The 21,688-nt window shown below is 37.3% G+C and overlaps 1 protein-coding gene across 2 annotated transcripts; it reads right to left on the minus strand.

Moving 5' to 3' along the window:
• Positions 1-181: 181 nt before the first annotated feature.
• On the minus strand, positions 182-20,911 carry LOC147515558 (alpha-mannosidase At3g26720-like). Of its 2 annotated transcripts, none has more exons than XM_086588346.1 (28): positions 20,358-20,911; positions 20,190-20,278; positions 19,944-20,118; positions 19,638-19,757; positions 19,409-19,492; positions 19,228-19,299; positions 18,000-18,113; positions 14,823-14,923; positions 14,632-14,725; positions 14,354-14,521; positions 14,188-14,277; positions 13,372-13,437; positions 13,189-13,245; positions 10,339-10,558; positions 10,081-10,220; positions 9,886-9,954; positions 9,705-9,764; positions 9,189-9,260; positions 5,771-5,818; positions 5,547-5,666; positions 5,295-5,360; positions 3,338-3,450; positions 3,139-3,223; positions 2,418-2,528; positions 2,239-2,334; positions 1,554-1,601; positions 824-892; positions 182-729 (listed from the first exon to the last, which is right to left on the minus strand). In XM_086588346.1, exons 1-28 carry the CDS (start codon positions 20,640-20,642, stop codon positions 517-519), a joined length of 3,045 nt encoding a protein of 1,014 aa, XP_086444472.1. In that variant the 5' UTR covers positions 20,643-20,911; the 3' UTR covers positions 182-516. The 2 variants fall into 2 exon arrangements, with proteins under 2 accessions (XP_086444472.1, XP_086444466.1); XM_086588340.1 differs by having other exon boundaries at positions 2,239-2,337.
• Between the last annotated feature and the right edge of the window lie 777 nt (positions 20,912-21,688).

A 21,688-nucleotide genomic window follows, 5' to 3' on the forward strand; every position in this document is an offset into this window, starting at 1 on the left:
TTGAAACCCCTCAATGGCGTCATATGTACTTAAAAATACGGATTAGAGTTATGAAGGCAGACATGCAAGCTCTACTGGCGAAAGTAGAGAATGGATTTTATGACTGGTGTTTCACTAGTAAAGCAGACTGTTTACATCTCGTGAAAATCAGAAGAAATATGCGCAATACAAAATGCAGCTGTTTTTAGATAATTGTTCGTCTATTCTTTTGCCTAGTATGTCAGAATTTTGCACCACAAAAACTGACAACCTATCAAGAAGCATCACTTTTTGTTTAATATAACAGCGGGTAAACCAACTATAACTTAGAAGGATAACAAAACTTTTGGCTTAAACGTCAACTGACGAACTGTGTTATTCCCTTCCTAAATCGACTCGAATCAAGTAATCACACACTAAGGTAGACATTTAAAAGAAGGTTCCACATGCATTTACTTGGAATGCATTTTCAGTCACAAGAAAGCCATTTCCTTCTGCCTTATAAGATACCCACAGAACTTTTATGTTGCATGTCTTTTATTGGGCAAAGATGATCTCGAACCCAATGACGAAGGTGCGTATCTCCATTGGGCCTAACTCCACCACCAATTTCTCAGGATCAACAGGTCCTCCTCTTACAACCTGAGATTCATTATTCTCAGAACCAGCAACTTTCCAGTGCAGTTTCTTTCTCTCCATTGCCAGTTTTTCTTGATTTGCTGATAAGTTCGTCTCTATTATATTGGTGATCTGCAATTAACAATATAGTCAAAAATAAGTAAAATAAGGGTTGCTGAAGAGTGAGTAACAATATTGTAACACAGAAGAATCTTTTGGGTTTTACCTTCCTGCCCAGGAACAGCTTTTTCACCTCCACACTTGCTAGTGATGAAAGGTCCTTGTCCTCTCCACTCTAGTATTTGTCAATGAACAGAATAAAAGACCATGTGAGAATGGAAATATTTTTGTTTTTCAGTATCAAAAAGAAAATCCTAAATATACGTTAGTAATTGCACCTGATCAAATAAAAAGTCCATGGAAAATGGATGAGGAAGACTACTTAATCAAGCAGACACTGAATGATGTAATCGTGCAGAACTTGTTTGATATTTGAGATTGTATTAACCAACATGGTTTTGTCATTAAGAGAATCAAACATTACAAGTTCTCGCTTTAGATATAGCCATATAGATAAGCTGATATTTTGCCTATAGTAGATCAATACAAAACCTGGAAGACAACTATATAATATAAGAAAAAAAGGAGGTTGCTCATTGAAACTCGAAAGTCTAATTCCCTTCATAGCAAAAGAAAAAAGCAAGTCAATCATCAAAATTCCCCTTCCCAACCCCACAAAGAAAACGTTTAGAAACTAATAAGGAAATAAATATGCATATACTTGATTAATAAATTAGATTCCAAAGACTAAAATGTTGATATGCAATAGACTTGTAAGTATTTAAGCACCAAAAGAATCATTTAAACAAGGTGGAGTCCCCAAAGTTCTAAATTGACATTCAACAAAGAAGTTTAGTACTAGTTTCTCGACTAGCTCGGAAAGACATTAACAATACCTCATACAGGTGTGCCAATCGAAGCAGAACTTTACCATCATCAAGCTCCTGTAAAACAGGTAAAGAGCACCCTATCAATGAAATGTACTAGAGACTAGAGAGCACCACCCTGCTATAGGATGTCTGAACAATGAAGAGCCAAAAAGTTCCTGAAAAACAGCCAGCATATGACAAGTCGATTCTTCCGTTCCTTATGTTGCTCATAGACAACTCAGTATGGTTCAGCTTAGTCCGTAAAGGACATAGAGTGTCACAGTACACAAAAAGAAAAATATGGAACAATACAGTTTTTTATTTTGTTAAATTCTAGATTTTACTAATTTCAGTCAACGACAACTTACACTGACAGTGAATTTCGAGTTTGTTATTCTAGAAAAAAAAGTATCTATTTAAAAATAGGATTTTGTTATTGTAACAAGTAATTTAGTATATAAATATACGGTATGTATAAATAAACTTAATAAGGGTTGTCAACTGCCCACAGATCTTGGCCCTGAACATTGCAAACACGCTAAAAATCATTTTTACTATCCAGTAAAAAGATCCACAAATTTCCTAAATTAGCAAGAAATATGGTTTAACATACATATTAACACAAGTTACAAAATCGAAATATATTTCCCATCCAGCATGCAAAACGTAAAAAAGGTTTCACATCATTATCTATAAGCATAATAATAATTACCTGAAGGGTAACCATTGCAACATTATCAGGTAAGTTGTAGGACGGATCCATGCATGAATAAGTTAATAAATTTGAATTTGTCCAGTTATCTCTGTCCTGCTACATGGGAGCCAATCAAGCAAGCATTAGAGGGAAGCCTACAACATCAGGCCGAGCAAACTCCAAGGGCACTTTTTCACCTGTTCTGTAAACGCCAATAGAAGTGGAGAATAAATCTCCTGTCCAACTGATCGACGCCACTTCGCACCCTCTCCTAGGGGATCAATCCTGAAGTAAAATTTTCCTTGGATCTGCACATTGAACATGATCAAATATAACCTTTAGGAGACACCGAAAAAGTTTAGCAACAATTTCCATATAGTATTCTGATTAAGCAAGAAGCTGACAACTCAACTAAGCTAAAGAATAGCTCACTACACCATATCTAAAAGAACACACACCAATGATCCAGCACCATCTAGAAGTCATCAAATAGCAACTAAATATGGGAAAGAAGCAGGACAGTTGGAAGAATACCCTACCAGTACCAGCATTCTTATGGGTCTCAAGAATAGAGCTCTGACTTTTGCAGTTACATGTATTGACATGAGGTTCTAAGTCAGACAAGTCGACAGAGAACTTTTCATATATAAGCAGTGTTGAGGTTACACAAATTTATCCTGATTGCTATGTAACAGTTCTTATGTAGTATACTTATGATGGTTAAAAGCCACTTATGACCAAAAGAATAATAAAGGACCAACTAGGTAAGGCCTTGCTTTCATGCACATCACGAGAGATTATATGACAAAGGCAGGTTTCCATCACGAGAGATCGAGATCGGACCCTGTTCCAACCTATGCCTTTGTTGCCTTTACCAAACATGAATTTGTGAATAAAATTTGAGAAAGATCTGCTTACTGTTAATCCAGTACATTTGTTGAGAACACAGACTGTTTCATTTAGTACCTCTCCAACACCTCTAGAATCATCATGTTCAAACCTCCTATACGATAGAAAGAAAACTTCGTCATAAATAAGCAAAGAAGTATGATCCATAAGTTCGCTATCTAACCTATCGTGACAGAAACCAATAAATACAAAACTGGAAAGGAAAAACCTATGGAGCATCAGCTCTATTTGTCCCTCTTCTAGGCTTGATCCACCAACAGACCGATCCACCAAAACTGAGAACTCTGTCTTGTCATCTTCCATATATATTCCAAGATTTATCTGAAAACCATAATTTTGTTAGTTGTAGGCCGACTTGTAGCCTACAATAAAGAAGGAATTTGACTTTCTTGTTTTCCTTTTTTAGCAGCCAGAAAAATAATTAGATTTGATACTTCCAGAGGTCCAGTATGTATGTTCATGCTTCGAGTACATTGGTTTTGTTTTTTCGTAATGAAAATTCCAGGCTTCCAGCACTGCCCTTCTTATAGTGTCTTTTCTATGTGAAATTACATATTTTCCGTATGGGATTTGGCAATTTAACTTTAGGATTTTACAATTTGCTAAAGAAAATGAAATCAGGCTGAAACTAATTGCAAATACATATACTACAGAGAGTCATATACCCAGCAAAAAGACGTGTCTGTTAGAATCACAGTATGGAAGAGACACAACAAAAGAAATTGTAGAAACCTGTTAACAAAGTTTAACATATCCAGATCGGGGGATTAAGTCAAGTTTTCACAACCCGAAAAAAATTAATAAACAAAGAGTCATGATCCGACATGTTTATGAGTCAAACATAGTGTCATCATAAACATGGATGAAGTCGAACAACTTTAATTTACAAAAACCAATGCATATGTATGAGGATCTCTAAGCTTGTTCTTGCAGAAATATGACGGTCACTAGTGGTTTGTCTTAAAAGATTTTTGAAATATTTAGAAGACTAATGAAGTGGACAGAGAGACAGACTTACAGACATTGGAAGACCGAGGAAATATATTATCAATATCTCACGTTAGATAAATTTTGTTCATTCCTATACATAAGTTGAGGGTGAGTGACTTAAGAAAACTAAAATGTTGTTGAAGACATGATGAAACCTAGATCAACAAATGGGAGGCAAGCAAAAAAGCAAACAAAGGTAAAACTCCAACCAGCGGCATTGTCCTAGAAAAGACAAATTAAGCAAAGCTCTTAATCGTGTTAAATTGCCAATCACCCTAAATGGTGTAGAGAGGATGTATATCAAAGAGGTCAGGGTTACAAGACTCGCCTTCAGTGGAAACACGCTGGAACTAAAACAAACAGGCACTTTACTTGCAACTAGAGGGCACAATAGTCCAACCTATAAAAAACCAAAACTCCCAGACCATGTTAGATCTCCATCCTCCGTGCACCAGTAGCAATATCAAGGGATCGAGGTCACAACAATCTGGGACTCCTGTTATCTCTAAACAATGAGATTAAAATATAGTTTTAGGTCTCTACAGAAGTCTTACCCAAAACCCTCAGGTTTTCAACACAGTATCCACGATCTCAACCAATATCTTGGTTTTTATGCTACCCTGAAATTAGGAAATTTTGAGTTTCCTTACTATGTTTTAAAAGGCTTCTAGGTTTTCGCTTGCTTTTGTCTAATTGAACATACTGCAATTGCAACCAAAAAGTTTATTAGGGATTAGAATTTTAGTTTTCCTTTTCTTCCACTTGTGGAACCAAAGGTGTTTATTTTCTTTTTCCTTGTGAAATCAAGCTTTATTTGCTTCCGCTTCATCATCCTCCATTAAAGAAATTAAACGAGTAAATTCCCAAATTGACCTGATACACACCAATTATTCGCAAAATGAAGGCAGTAATATATTATTTAAACAAGCTACTTATAAATAAAATTGCCAAAAAATGATAATTTTTCAAAAATATATCAATACTGTATGTTTACGTTTCACCCTCACATAATTCTGAAAAATCTTTTTCTTATTCTCTTTTTTTCATCAAATAGTCTAAATACAAATCTTTCTCCCAAATGTTCTGCCAAGAGTGTACAATGAGGATTCAGATATTTGATATTCAATTGCTTAGAAAATTAAACTTCACTACCTTCATTTATTAAGTAAACTTACTGGGTAATAATTTCCAGCAACAGGTTGGTTCACTTGGAGCTCCCAGTCTGGTCTATAATCTAGAATCTGTAAACCAAAAAAAAACTATGTAAGTTGGATATTTTCAAACACAAGCACATCATCCAATTATTCATCTGTAATACCTAATTGACTCACTTATCTTTCAATTAGAAATGTCATTTGGCCAGTTGAAAGCGTAACGTTGAAGGGCTAATGGCTGTAAAGAGAATCAACGACATTCATATGACATACCCTTTTAATAAAATCACGTCCATTAGAATCTGAATAGAATGTTTTGTTGTTCTTCAAGGAAGTCGTAATTTGTGCTGCAAGTTCTTTTCCAGATCCATCATCCAAAGGTATGGGTCCAACCTATAAATTTCAGAGTCATCGAGTGATAATAATTAATCTGAAGTAACTGGCATAGTTAACAGTAAAATACAATTATAATACTGCAGGGACGATGCTCAGCTTACAGTGAACTCAACTTCGACATGTTCCTTTCCCTTGTAAATTCTGGTGATCTACACATGTTTACACCATCTCAGAAACAAGGACGAAAAGAAAAAGAAAGAGATAATTAATGCAAACATGTATAGTGCAGGTAATAATTACTCATGCCAAATAAAGTACACTTCAGGAATATCGTTCTAAACAGAACGTTGTTTCTTAAAAGTCATCCACTAGTCCTGAGTGGAACTATTCTTAAATGCATCCGGTTCTGGACACTTTATACAAAAACAGACCAAACAAAAAGTTGCGTTCACTTTCAATTATTTGTCTAATGGGTGAAGTCCCACACAACAAGTATGACATACTTTAGTAACAACTTGTACACAGTCGAAAGATTCCAGAAGTGGTCGGCAATGAGTTGGTTTCGTATGGCGCATTTAATATGAATGGGGAAACGCTTTTCCATACACAACAATAGATTTGCACAACAGAAAGAATAGGATATGACACGGCAAGCTGCATTGAAGAAATTCTAGGAACAGTTATGACTAGTGCTGATGAATAGTCTGATTACTTCCCCAGATTAGCAGTCTTCCCTATATTTGTTGATATCATTCAAAAGTCACTCATTTTAATGCGTAGTCCTTCTGGCTGCACTTTCTCCCTCTTGGCTATCCACAAACTGGTCCATTCTATTTAATGCACCATGTGCACAACAGAATATCTACTTCTTAAGTTAGGGGTCCTCATATCTACCCAAAAATTGAGATCCTCTCAGTATAACATCCGAGGAAGGCAGGAAGCCCAAACCCACAAAAATGGTTTATGCTAAATATAACTTAGTCAAACCATGAAAACATCTCTTAAAATCCTCCTTCCTTCCAGATGCCCCAACAAAAATTGCTTGAAGATGTAGTTTCCAAAATACTTGGCCAGACAAAGAAAGGTGGCTAGAAATTAAGTGAATCACAAATGCATGAAAAAATAGCCCTTGTAACCCCTTGAACACAAGAAAAGTAGCCAGTAACACAATGCAAATGTTGCTGCCCAATCACATTACCAAAATAAACTTTGAAAATTCCTATCTTCCAACCCAAACAAGATGCATTGGTTGCCATGAACTTGTCTCTCTTCCTCAAGTAGTCGATTATAACGGTACCGCCACACATGAGGTCCTTCTAGGCCCATATTCTTTTCAATGAGCGAACTTGGGGTTGCAAAGATCGTATCACTCACTTGTGTTAAATTGTCAATTTCTCCATAAGCTCAAACTTGTGTAGAAGGGCATATTTTATTATGAATATGAGAGGAGGCTCGGGAGGACATAGGTGGGACCACAACTAGTCTTTGGGGTCAACACTCCCCCCCCTGGGACACACTGGAAATTAACAGGTGGGCACATTTTTTTATGTGTGCATAACTTAACCTAGACAGAGTTGAACCTGAGACCTCATAGAAACCAAATGTTCTAATACCATGTTAAATTGCCAATTTCTCCATAAGCTCGAACTTATGTATAATGACATTCTATTATGAATATGAGAGGAGGCTCGGGAGGACATAGGTGGGACCACACCTAGTCTTTGGGGTCAACAACTTGTTGCTTGTTTAAATCTTCACAACACAATATATGTGAAGATGTTGTTTTGTGCCAAGCCAAACTCGTCTACCTTCATTATCCCACAACAACATCTGATCAAGCAATTGGATCAATCCACCAATCTTGTACCTCCCAATCTTTTATGCGACATCTCAATCCAGGTTCGCACGAATTGTGTCCATCATCACATGTGCAGCTAGCACACTGTTTCTTTTTTCTTTTGTTTTTTTTTTGTTTGACCGCCAAAACTAGCACAACGTCAGTGAGATGTTCTTTTGTCAGATCGTACACATAGAACTTCAAAATCAGCTTTTAGTGGCCTTTTACAAATTCATACGTCTTCCCAAAACAGAATTATTTCCCGTTACCGACTTTGTACTTGGTGTGCTTAGCAAGACTTCCTTCTTGTTCACTATTACTCTCCACAAAGCACATCCATAGACAAGACCTTCGGCCTAGAGTTTCATCCTCACCCTTCCACACCAAATTTAGCTTTTATAACTTCCATTGAAAAGTGGTCTTCATTATCATCAATTCTTTTCTTCTTCTTCTTTATTTTTTATTTTTTTATAATTGAAACTTTATTAAAAAAGATAAAATTAGTTCCAAATAAGGGTTGGGGTGAGAGAGTGTTTCACAACAGGAATGGGTAACAACCCCAAATATAAATGAAAGAGAGACCTAAGAAATTACAGGACACTAACAACACTCTGGCAACAATCAGCTGCTGGTCCTACATATAATATAGCTATCATACCATCATTATCACCAATTCTCCAAACCTACGTAACATGGACACACTCACTATCTATCTCCCTATTCGAGAGAGCAACATGAATTCCCAAGTCCCAAGCACAATTTCCATTCTCCTCTCGCATGAACAAATGAAATTGGCAATTTTAAGATAAGATAAGCCATATAATCTAGGAAAAATAAGGAAAAGAGGTCTCTCACCCAACCACACGTCCTCCCAGAACTGGATCCTCTCACCGTTACCCAGAATGAATATAGTGTTCCTTTGTAAAAACTCCATAATATTGTAAATGCCTTTCCATAAGGAACGGACACCGGACCACTAATGCACCACATATGATTCTCACCAAGCCTAGAAGTAATCACTTTCCTCCGAAGGCTCTCTTTCCTCCCTGAACCGCCATAGTTATTTACCTAACAGAGCAAGGTTGAACTCGTGTAAACTCCTGACACCCAAACCACCTGCCTGCTTCGACAAACAGAGCCTATTCCATCCAACCACGTGGAACCTACATCCTTCCCCAGAGTCATCCCAAAGAAAGTTCATAATTATCGCATCCAACCTATGTGCAACACTCAATGGCATGTGAAAATGTAGTACATAGACATGCTGGAGAGAGTGCTCTTGATTAAAATAACCCAGTCGATTAAAATGACCCGGTCAAGCGTCCTTTCCATCCAGCAATCTTCTTGCTAAAACTCTCCATCACCAATTTGAGTTGAATCCCCCAATGTTTACCAATCTTATGTGGAAGTTCTTGTATCAAAAGTTTTGGCACGTAACAAGTAGAATATACATGCCCCTGAGCTTTTCCTAATTTTAAGAAAATGGTAGAGTTGCATTCTCTTCTCCTCCCCAAAGTGTTTGAAATAAACAGTTTATAGTGTACAAAGAGTTTCTTATATGATATTATATGTGGACCCTCAACAATTGGTATAACTAACATTTTGGGTGCGCATGTGAACCATAACTATTAAATATTAATCAACTCAAAACAAAGTACTTGAACTATACATTACGGGCTGAGCAAAAAATAATTGACTGGGAAAAGCCAGCCTACTAAGAGCTAATGAGCAGACAAAAGCACCTGAGATATCCATGTATTGATTTGTTCATGTACTTCATCTAATATTGGTCCTCGGTAAACAATTAAAGGAACCTGGAAGAAGAAAAAAGAATAAGACAAAAGGACTTATATGGCATAAACCTATGATGTAAAAACAAACTTTTGGAAAATAATAAAATAAAAGGATTTATATTTCATAAACCTATGATGTAAAAACAATTTTTGGCCTTTGATAATAGCCAAATATCATAGGAATGTTAGTATTTTGATGTGATTAGGGTTAATAATTACTAATTGAGCAACTTTCTTTTTAGGTTATTTTTAGTTATGCATTTAGGTATTTTTGTTAGTTTCTTTTTCCGTAAGTTTCTAAATTGTAAGCCTTTAAAGGCTATAAATAATCATGCACGCCTTTGGCCAGAGCAGTTTTGGAGTTTGAATTAAATTGATTTTTAGTTGAGCATTCGTGGAATGCGTTTTACTGCAGTTGTGATTGCATCATATTTCCTACTGACTATATACCAAGGATGAATTCACCTGTTCTTCAGTTTTGATGGGATGTGCACCATTTGGGCGGAAAATGTATGCTCCGGAAGCCTTCAACAATTAGAAAAACATGTTAGCTGCCAAAAGAAAAAAAGTGGACTGGAACAAAAGAATACTCACAGCCAAAATTGGGAATAAATGTATGAAATTTTCGTAAGGAAACACTAAATACCTGAGGATCCACACCACTTCCATCTTTTGCAGAGTAGAAAATGTAAGACTGATTAATATCTGTGTTGACCTAAGACAACACACAAGTAGGAAATTATGAGTTTGACAAAAAAGGAACTCTAACGGAAGTATAAACTGTGGATGCAAGTCACACAACAGAATGGTCTACACACAGATAGTGGAAACCCATGCTTACCAGGCTTCTGCTATTAGAGTAGCGAGTAAGTTTGCGTGCACCAACAGCGTAAGTAAGCTTTAGATTTCCTTGCCCCACTTCTATGGTATCATTTTCATTTCCCAGTGATGAGTACATGGTAGAAAGTGTTGAAAAGCTACCTACATTTGCAAAACAGACTACACAATTTCACTTCAGCTAACAAGAGTAAAAACGGAAGAGATAAAATCCTTTCCATTTCGTTCAACTGTGCAGGAGCATTATTGTAGAATCATTAACCTGGGCTTTTTACACTTGAGATGATGTAAGTACTGAATCCTAAAGGTGGTGCAGATGCAACAAATGCAAGCAAGTATTTAGGTGTAACACTTGGAGACTTTCCCAAGTATGCCTTAACATACTTGTTCCTCAGGTTCAGAGAGGCATTGGTTATAGGTATAAGCTGTGTTTCAATTTCTCTTCCACGGGAATCATGAACAGAAACGGATTCACTAATCACCTGCAACAGATTATAACCACACAAGTAAAATAAATGAAAATTTGATAGCTAAAATAATTCAGTCCGAGTCTTATTCACCAGAAACTGAATAGAATGAACATAACTAAGTCCCCTGAAACTTTTATCAACTAGAAAGAAAGTAAAGTGGATGAACATGCCATGAAGAATGTCTAATTGCATCCTGCTAGGAGCTTAGAAGTCACACACTTCCATATATTTTACATTTATATATTTATTCCAATACAATTCATTCAAAAAAATTTGGAAGCAGATCTGCCGATTATATTGTTACTCATGCCTCAAATCTAAAATGAGATCAAAGTTCAGTGATGTTCACCGACAATGAATTCCGTTGAATCATGCAAGTACATTACTCCATAACATGCAGCAGAACTGAATTGCACCTATGCTACCTTGTCACTTCAAGTCAATGTCACACATGTGCCCAGGGACAAGATAACCAGGGCAGACGGGGGTGGGGGGACTTATAAATCCCTTACCCAGGTATAAAAGAATTTAAGATTATAAGCATAGAATAATAAATATAGATGATCATGGCCCTTCCTGAGAAGGTTCCTGGCTCCTCCTAAGTGCATAATATCATTCTGTATGCTGCCTTTTGGTAACAGTGAAGTCCTCAAATGTAAATGTAAAATTTAGCACTAATAGTATTAGTATTACACGATATGTAACATCGCCACTCACCAAAGTTCAAGGAAGCTACGCCCATAATTACGTTCCCCAACCTAAAACGAGACTCTCCACCCTAAGACCTCCGACCCTTTATAAAGTGGAGGACCCTCAAATGCTTTATAATAGATTTAGATAGCTTACTCTAGGAGAGTATGAGGTTCCTCATGGTATTCAGGTTTACCAGGGTAACAGACTTTGTACATTTTTTTTTCTTTGTTCTTAAAGTTAATACAGACCCTGAAACTTCCGACCCTTATATTTGTTTGATGACAAGACCCATAGGTACAGACATACAGTTTAATACTGCTGCTTATAAAAACGTTTTAAGATCGATTATCGTCTTACTTGAACACTCCTTTCCCTTTCTTCTTATATGTTTCCAGTTTCAACTGCTGAGAAACCTTCACTTGATAGGTTTTGATTGTGGGTGTGAAGGCATAATATTAGCACCTGCATGGGCATCATTTGGATGACTTCACTGGTTGGCCTTTTATTGTGAAGAGAGGTAAATTCAGTATTGATTTCATTTTTTTGTTTCAAAATTTTAAGAGAATTGGCCATTGATCCCCAATTCCCAATTACCTCCATGTGGCTCTCCACTAATTTCTAGTCCCTACTCTTTTTATCCAAAAACACTAATTTCTAGTGTTTATGCAAGGAATTAAGCCTAAAATCAGTCATACACTCCTTTAAAGGTTGTTCTGCTGGGGAATGGATCTCATTTTATTCCTGTAAAGCAACAAATAAACACATGAAATTTTCTCTCAAAAACCGAATATTTCTTAACCTAAAAAAACAGGTATGAATTTCATCCAGAATTGTGGATGCAACATTATGCATCTATGTGTGGATGCAACTTGCACAATAAATAACTTTCCACTGACAACAACAATAAACATGGATAAATGAAAAATGTATTTCTTTTACACCTATAAACAACAAAAGTACGAATTTCATGCAAAACTGGATACATCAACGTTAGAGTTACGTGATCTGAAAAAGACGAACCACATCGCGCAACCTAATAGTACAAAGTTGGCCAGAATCACCTAAAATGATCATAATACCCACCCGGCTTTTGTCATAGTACATTGCCACACGCCACAACCTAACATAAATTTGCATAACAACATGTAAAATGAATACCTATATTTTTGGCTGAACAACGTTCAAAAGTATTAGGCACAAGGTAAAAGCTAATTGGAAAAACAGGGACTACAAATTAGTTCCTGTATCCTAGAGCTCCTTTACTAGAGATGGTAGGGGAATAGGGGTCCTTTAGTTTTGTGTGTGTGTGTGTGTGTGTGTGTGTGAGACTTCAAATTTAGACAGCCTCTTTTTTATATTCAATCTTGAAGTCCTCCTCCCATGTTTGTATCTTCTACTGAATTGTCTGAATATTGACTCAACCAACCATTCCCTTCCATAAAAATTCCCACACGCCGCAAACCATGATTTTCTAAAAGCAGCATTTGTCCCTATTGGGCGTGGTCGGATACAGCATTGGAAGCATTGCTTCACAAAAGGTGGTTACACACCAACCTGGAAGTAAATGGCTACAACGCAAAGGTACAATCAAAATTGAATTCAATCAGGCGGCACTTTAGAGCAAGTCAAACATCTCAAAGCAGGGCATGTCATACGAAGGTCATGGATGGAAGCAAGCTGTTATTCATCAACTTATCTGTTCCATCACAACCACGAGCTTAGCACTCACATGGAACGGGTGAGTTGCCACTTCATGGTCTGAAGATGCAGATGGCGACTTGTGGCATTAAGTCTACCTTGTGTCCTTAAGTTCAGTATCATTTCAGTGTTAAAGCTGGCCTGCACTAGGTGATCCCTGCTACACATGGTATGCTATTGCAATTTGCAACATACTCTACACGACTACACTTTAGTAAAGACAACAGCAAAAAGCAGAGTAAAGCACTCACAGGAAGGCGAATCACATCCGCTCTTTTCCACCCTAAGGGATTATAGACAAGAAGGACCTACAATGAAATACAATAAATGAAGAGAAGTGTAAATATCTGACCTTATACAGTTTTCAACTACCACCCACGCACAAATATAGATATACAAACTAAAGTTAACTGTGACAGAACTGGTAACCTTACCATGCTTTTCCCAGGAGACAAGTTAATTTCTGATGGAGGACAGTAACTTATATTTAAGAGAGGACACTGAAAAACGAAATGATAGCAAAATTTCAGGGATAAAAAGTTCAACTTAATAAACAAATTGGAAAAGTTGATCATTATAAAAATAATAAAGAACCCAGAAATAAAATCTAGGATCAAAAGACCTACTAATAAACAGGATGATGAAAAGCAAAGAAAGGTAGCGATGACCAACTTGCCCAATTATCTGAAAGGAAGACCCTGACAATAGTCAGGGCTTGGACAAAATACCATCTTCAGAAAATCACTAAACTGTCTCTCAAAGTTCATTATTTTCATCTCTGTTAAGTTTTATGTTGAATTATATAGTCCCACATGGGGGATTTAAAGCCTTGTATGATGCCATATAAGCCTTGCATCAGAGCAGCTATTGCATCTGGGACCAAAAGCCCACGCACTCCAAGTCACCAATAAAATTAATTTACAATGTTTGCCTCAGGTTACGCCACACGTGATGATGCAGGAGCATTAGCTGCTGACATCAGCATGATGCCAGACTTGCTGGAAGACAGTTCTATTTTAGTTGTTATGCTACTTTAGTACTAGCTTCTAACTTATGAACCCTGTTTTAAACAAGTAACAGGGTAACTGTCTCCTACAAGCATGATGAGATCCTTGGAGTAACATGAAACAGACACAGAAAGGACCAAGTTACAGTACCATCCCACAATTGACATCAGAATCTGAATTAACATAAAATAATGTTGGACATGTGAATCACAAACAGTTAAGCAAAGGCTCTAAATACTTTACCTGATCAAGTTTTGCCACAGGGTTCCCACATTTGGTTTTCGATGCTGACTCAGCTAAGCATGCAAGAGAAGATGCAACCAATTCCTCAGCCTGCAATGAAATAGTGAAGTTTTGAACTCGAAGAGAAGTAAAGAAAATTAGAGAAGTGATCCAACCAAGTGTTTACCTCGTCATATCCCATTGAGATTCGTTTGGCATAATCATTGGCAACATGCTGCCTTTGTGTGCCAGTAACTGCATCGTGATGTTGAGCAATTGCCAAGGCATCTGCTAATGCGTCCGTGTTGTGCCCCAGATTACTCCTCCCTTTAAGAAATTCTAGCTGCCTAGCTGCCTGAAGAAAAAACAGAAAGCTCGTATGAGAAATACACGTTTAAAATCTTGAAGGAAAAACAGTAGGAGAATATCCTTGATGTCAACATAGGGTACAGAGAAAGCTCCTACCAAATAGTAACCACTCATCATTCTAACATAACCTTTGAAGGCTGGCCTACTAGTGAAGTATCCTGTCCAATATGCATTTGGGTGATCTGCATATCTAACGAAATGGACTGTATTATTTAAGAGGAGAATATTTGTGAGAAATGTAAAATTAAACAAATAACACCAAGTACTGATTCAATTATGCAACTTACGGAAAGAAGTCGTCAGTCTTGACCGGCCAGGATTCATTTGTAACATACTTTGCATCAGTATAAATAGATGGGGTTGAATACAAGGCATTGACACGCCCATCCTGAAAGCACTCAAGATCATAACCGTTTTAATTTCTAAAGATAGAAGGAAGCGTCTGCAAAATTCATCAGAATAGCATTAAAGTAGCAAGCTGGTTTTACCGCTAATGCCAATAGCTAGGGATAACACTAGTATTTATAAAACTGCTGGCTAAGCTTTCTCCTGTGCAGATAAAAAGTTTTGGATTCTTGCCCCATAAGCCATATAGATGGATAAATATTGGAAGTGGTGAGGTCAAAAATAAAATGCTTTTGCTCTTTTGTTTCTGTAGGGTCTTTTTGGAGCTGGGAGAGATTCCATGTGGCTTTTACATTTAGGTAGGAAAGCATTACGTTTCGACGTTCACCTATTTGTTACTAAGCTGTTTTTCTTTTGCCTACTTTACGTGTTTTGAGATTTTCGACCCATTTTTTTCACTTAATAGCATCTCCCAATAGAAAAATGAAATGTTTGATTAAGTAAATTCATCCATTCTAAATCCTGCTATAATTAGGTAACAAGCATGGGACTGTTAAGCAACATGTTGTATGGGAGAATGGGGTCCGGTCATGAGATCTAAATTTCAGAAGAAATTTATTTCAAAGAGTGTTGCAACTGATTCATGAACTTCTGAATGTGCTTGCTAATCAAAGAGTACATGAAGATAAGGATACATGGAAGTGGTTAGGAAAGGTACAACCATTCACTCTGAAGACTATGTATGAGTTGATTTAGGTGAGAAAGATACAAGTGTTGCATTTGGGTGGTCTGAACTTCCCATGGAAAAAGTGTGGAACAAAAGAGTCCCTACTAAGAGCATCTCTAGGTGGTAGAGGCATCACCTGCATGTTTGAGGCCGAAATTTGAGGCAAGTATCCGCAAAATTTGACCAACTGCCAAATATCAGTCGCAAATTTGTACGTAGGGCCTACCATGAACAACATTACCACTATCGCGTGTTATGCGAAAATAAATTCGCATGACACTCCGCCTGTAGCCATTTTACACATTTTTTTTTGGTATAGATAGTTCTCTAGTTCTAAAAAAATGGATTCCGACGACGAATATGTCTATGATAAGATAATCAAATAAGATGGAGTGGTGACATTGAGGAAGAGCAAAACAGTGGTAACATTGCACTGTTTTACCGTTCTTGAACAAGTATCAGTGCTACATCTTAACGGCTCACCTAATCCTATATTCAAATTTGTTTTGCTCTTCCTCGCCATCACCACTCCATCTTACTTGATTATCATAGACATAATCGTCGTTAGAATCCATTTTTTTTTATAACTAGAAAACTATTTATACAAAAACAAAATGTGTGAAATGGCTACAGTCGGAATGTCGCACGAATTTATTTTCACATAGCACACGAAAATACCAATGGCGCGCAACAATGGTAATGTCGTACATGGTAGGCCCTACGTACAAATTTGCGACTGATATTTGCCTCCACCTAGAGTTGGTCAAATTTTGCGGATACTTGATTCAAATTTCGGCCTTAAACATGCAGTTGATGCCTCCACCACCTAGAGATGCTCTAAGGTTTCATTCTTTGTTTGGGCTTTATGTTGGGGTAGGACACTGACTTGTGATAATCTAAGAAATGAGGGGTAAAATCTTTTTTTTTTATCAACAAAATAATATATTATATTACTAAAGTTGATGCAGTGTGAGCGATTCACACTATTAGAAGAACAAACATACATACACAGGCTAAGCCTTAAACAAAGCATCCCATCTAAATATGAGATCTTCCAATTTCAAACCCCTAACACTGGGTAAGAGAGACACCCACTCCCACATAAGTCATAAGTGATTTACATTTGACAATTAGCTGCTGGACATCTCTAGACTCGTCATCGAAGTTCGACGATTACTTTTCAGCCATATAGGCCATGTAACTGCGTGAGCTAGAATTTTTGCCAATATGCGACCGGTGTTTGAGATCAAACCATCTGGCTTGCAGTTGAACTGTCCTATCAAACCTTGGGATGCGTCACTATGACACTTAAGAGACTGCATGAAATAATCTCATACTACATGAGCCACTTCACAATCCAGGAACAAGTGTTGAATAGTTTCCTCCTCCTTGGAACACATGACACACTTGTTGACAAGAATTTTGCCTCCCAGACCCACCTAAGAAAGAGGGGTAAGATCCTTTGTCAACATGTGTGTGATGTACATCAAGGAAGAGAAAACAATTCACCATTTATTCTTGGATTGCGAAATGGCGCAAGTGGTCTGGAAATATTTCATGCAGTCTCTCAAGTGTCATGGAGATCCATTACAAGGGCCTATGAGTATATTTAATTGCATGTCCCAAGGTCAGATTTCAAGGACGGGTCATCTCCTCTCAAAGATTTGTTGCTCACACAGTCACTTGGTCATTATGGCTTAAGCGAAATCGTAGAAATTTTGATGACAAATCTAGGGAAGTCCATCAACTTATAGTTAAATGCAAGTCATTTATGTGGGATTGGGTGTCGTATTTACCGATTTGTAGGGCATTAAAATTGGAAGATCTTGTATTTAGATGGGATGTTGTGACTGAGACTTACCCTTTGTATGCTTGTATATGCTTGTACCTTTTGTAGTATGAACCTCTCACACTACATCACTATTATTAATATAATATAAAATATTGTCTTGCTGATTAAAAAAAAAAATCATGTTATAAGTTATAATAGACATCTCGAGATTGTGATGGTATGCTATGAAGAAAAAGACATACCACAAACTTTTCACTTATATGTTTAGTAGCAAGGCTAATACACACCAAAGAGACAGAACACAAACTTGGAACAACAGTAAGGTTGCCCCACTGTAACCTGGAGGTCACGGGTTCGATCGTGTAAATAGCCTCTCCACTTGAAGATGTAGGATTTCATACATCTGATCCTTTCAGAACCTGCACTGGAGGGAGCCTTGTGCACTGGGGCACCTGGCCAACGCTCTTGTCTTTATAGCGAGACTTTATGACTTAATTATTAGTAGAACACCTTGATAACATATGGATATAGATTAAATTCACAGATGAACTGCAACTCATGCATTCTGATAGAGCTCCATATGTGATTTAAAAACATTACCTTGTTGACATAGTGAATGAGCTTGTCCATCTCCTTGAACCATGTATTTGCATACTGATAGCGAAAATCTGTACCCATGGTCCACATTATATGATTTGTGCGGGTTACATTAGCCTGCAGTAAAATTGCGTTTATCTAACTTTAGTCACAGGCTTGAAATACAATAAATGAACATAAGCTACAACTACAGATCAACCATCGCAAAGAACACATTCCTAAGTGAATGCAAGAGAATCATACTAGGATTTGTACTCCATTTACTACTTACACGAAAGGAAGAGAGATCCTTTGATCTCACATGTTACCCTTGATCTCTTTTCTTTTCTTTTTTGGGGTGCTTAAGTGTTGGGATGTTGTCTATGGTCAAGATCTTTTCCTGAATAGAATACCAAACCGAGGATACTCGTGGATAACCTTTGCCCTCCATATATAATTTCAATGATGGTAAAGGTAGGATGAATAGAAAATTGGTATTGGAGGATCAAACTGCGAAGTGTCTTTGTGCACCATGGGTCCAGAGAGATTATATAAAGGTGGAGATCGATATCCGACAAGGCAGTTCTATCTTTTAAAAGTACAAAATCCTTTACAAAACGGTCTTTCCTACATGACAAATACATATCAATTCCAGCCCAGTGCGACAACATGTCTATTTACATTAGGATATGGTCATTTTTTAATGAAAGGCCATGTTTGAGATCAGCATCGGAAAATCACCAGATGTATCACTAGCAATGCACAAAATATTTCAAGTACATAAAACGCATTTAATCAAGTGAAAATACAACATTACGTATCAGTATCAGTATCAGTATCAGTATCAGTATCAGTATCAGTATCAGTATCAGTAGTTTAAATGAGGCTGAAATTGCAGAAACGAGAAATAACCATGTCTTCAAGAACAAGGAACTTTCTATGCAGAGAACTATCTTGGAAGTGAAAGGAACCTTACGGCATTGGATGTCTACTTCTGGGCAGCGAAGGAATTATGTCTTATAGGACATGGTGCTCGGCTGGTCTACAGTAATACTGGGGAGCTAACTTGTTTCAATGTTTCAGTACGGGTACAAATGTTTAGTTCCCTTTCTACAGTGTGAGGAACTCACACACCTTTCGTAACTGTGCTTTGCCCTTGACCCCATCAATAAAATTAAACATAAAAAAAAAAGCAGTTACAGTTTAAGCAAATGACTTTATTCAATTACGTAAGTCGCACAAAAACTCGTACTTGTGCTACAGCCGCAGCTACAAAATCATCCACTCGTTCTTGAACATTGTAGTCGAACAAAGACATGTCGTCCTTGAATTAGAGTAGAAAAATAAATATGAGTTTCTGAGTAGTAATAGAAAATAAATAAATAAAATGAAAATGAAAAAAAGGCACTCTTAGATATTTAAAAAATCTGAACCTGAATCGGTGGGGACACATCGTTGATATCAAATACGAAACCGTCCGGAGGATCATAATGCCTAGGAAATATACCGGTAAAGATCTGCAAAAATTGCAACATAAAAAGGACTAACAGGAAAATTTTAACATAAAAAAAAAGTTGATAGGGTCCAAATATAGAAGATATGATCATATGAGGCGTTGTTACTTCCCTCAAACTAAAAGCTAGTCCAGGCAAACTCCCTCACCTGTGAAGTAGAACCAAGGGACTTTGATCCCCGCCATACAACTTCAAGTGTCTTATCATCTAATCTCTTTGCTCTGTCTTGGTAATCAATCCGAGCAAAGAAAAGAGCGTCAAAACCCAACTGCAATGAACAGAAGCATACCAAAGTACATTTTAACTTGCTGTTTCATAAAGCTAACTGCATCATTTTATATGATAAAGCTTAAAGTTCAAATTATATGAAATGGCTCAAGGCTGCCCACCTTTTCATGTATTCGATACATTATTTACACACCATAACTAAAAATATGTAAGAGAAATAATATACCTCTGCGCCAAGCAAGTAAGCTTGAACCGCAGAATGTCCAAACGGATCAATCTGCCAACCGACTCTAGGAACTTGATCAAACTCCTTTTTAATAAACCGGTGTCCCAGAGTCGTCTGATCAATCATATCAATATAATGTGGCGTTGCCTCATCATGCATGCACATTCCACCATTTCTACAAAACCATCACTTAATCAACACACACTACTTATATCTAATCAACCAAATTGCAAACTAAACACTTACATGAACTCTAATTGACCAGCTTTGACCAACTCCTTGACTCGAATCTTTAATGTCTCACTTTGTTGTCTCCACCACCTTTGAAAAAATGCCTGCACTCATTAAAACATATATATTAGTCAACGTAGACTAAAAAAACAAACTAATAACATAATACATAATTATTATTACCTGTTCCACGTAGATAAATTTTCGATTCTTATCAGCAAACAAAGCTTGAATAACAGAATCCAATACATTCTGAACACAAGCACCACGAATGGAATTGTTAGCACCAACGTAGTACTGATCAACTGTTTTAAGCCAACCAACGTCATCATGAGTGTGTGGAACTAAATGAATGTTTAGTTTTCCAGGAACTGTTCCTTGTGATGTGTTGTATGCTATGTATTTTGATTCTGTGGTGGTCAAATAATAGTGTGAGAAAATGAAGAGGAGGAAAAGTGGGATTGACATTATTGGAGAGAAATTTGAGAAGTGGAAATTTGGAGAGCTGAAATTATATATGTTGTCTGTGTTTAACGTTTGACAGTGCAGTTGACGAGCCCATTTTTGCTACAATTTTGGTATGCTTTTAGTTTGCTTCTGGCCCTATGAGAAGGCGCCACGTCTCCTAGTTATATAATCGAGTGAGTGGAACTGCGGGGAGAGAGAGAGTTGGGTGAAGGAGAAAGGCTATTGGGGTGAAGAAAAAATGAGAGAGAAGTTGAGTACAGACAGAAACCAACTTGGGTTTTTGTCCGCATCCGGCTGCCAATATCGTTTACTACTAGTATACTGCGTGGCAGTAGGGAGTGAGCGGAACTGCGGGGGAGAGAGTTGGGTGAAGGAGAAAAAGTGTTAGGGGGGAAGAAAAAAATGAGAGAGAAGTTGAGAATAGATAGAAACCAACCAACTTGGTTTTTGTCCGCATACCCCCTTTCTGCCTAGATCTCGCTCAAATTAAAAAGGTGATTCCATGGCACTCATCAAATTGGATTGGGCAACCCTTCAAAAAAAAAGAAATTTTATAAATTTGTCATATTACAAGTTTGCCATCAAAGCCCAAGCCCAAGCCCAGCAACCAATTCAACCAGTATCGCCAAAACGAACCCTCCGGATCGTTTATGTTTTCTTTCAACGGCGTGGTCGCGTCGTTTTTGAGTTAATAATAAACGATATGACCACGTCATTTGAGTGCACACTCAAACTACGCGATCACATCGTTTGAGTGTACACTCAAACGACGTGGTCACACTCAAACTACCTGGTCACATCGTTTGAGTGTTAGTTTGAGTTTGAGTTACACTCAAACTACATGGCCAAGTCGTTTGAGTGTATACTCAAATGAAATGGACAAGTCGTTTGAGTGTTACTCACACTAACACTCAAACTACGCGGTCATATCGTTTGAGTGTTAGTGTGAGTAACACTCAAACGACTTGTCCATGTAGTTTGAGTGTACACTCAAACGACGTGGTCATGTAGTTTGAGTGTACACTCAAACGACATGGCTGCGTAGT

The sequence above is a fragment of the Coptis chinensis genome, chromosome 2, assembly GCF_015680905.1.
Source record: "Coptis chinensis isolate HL-2020 chromosome 2, ASM1568090v1, whole genome shotgun sequence".
Lineage (NCBI taxonomy): Eukaryota > Viridiplantae > Streptophyta > Magnoliopsida > Ranunculales > Ranunculaceae > Coptis > Coptis chinensis.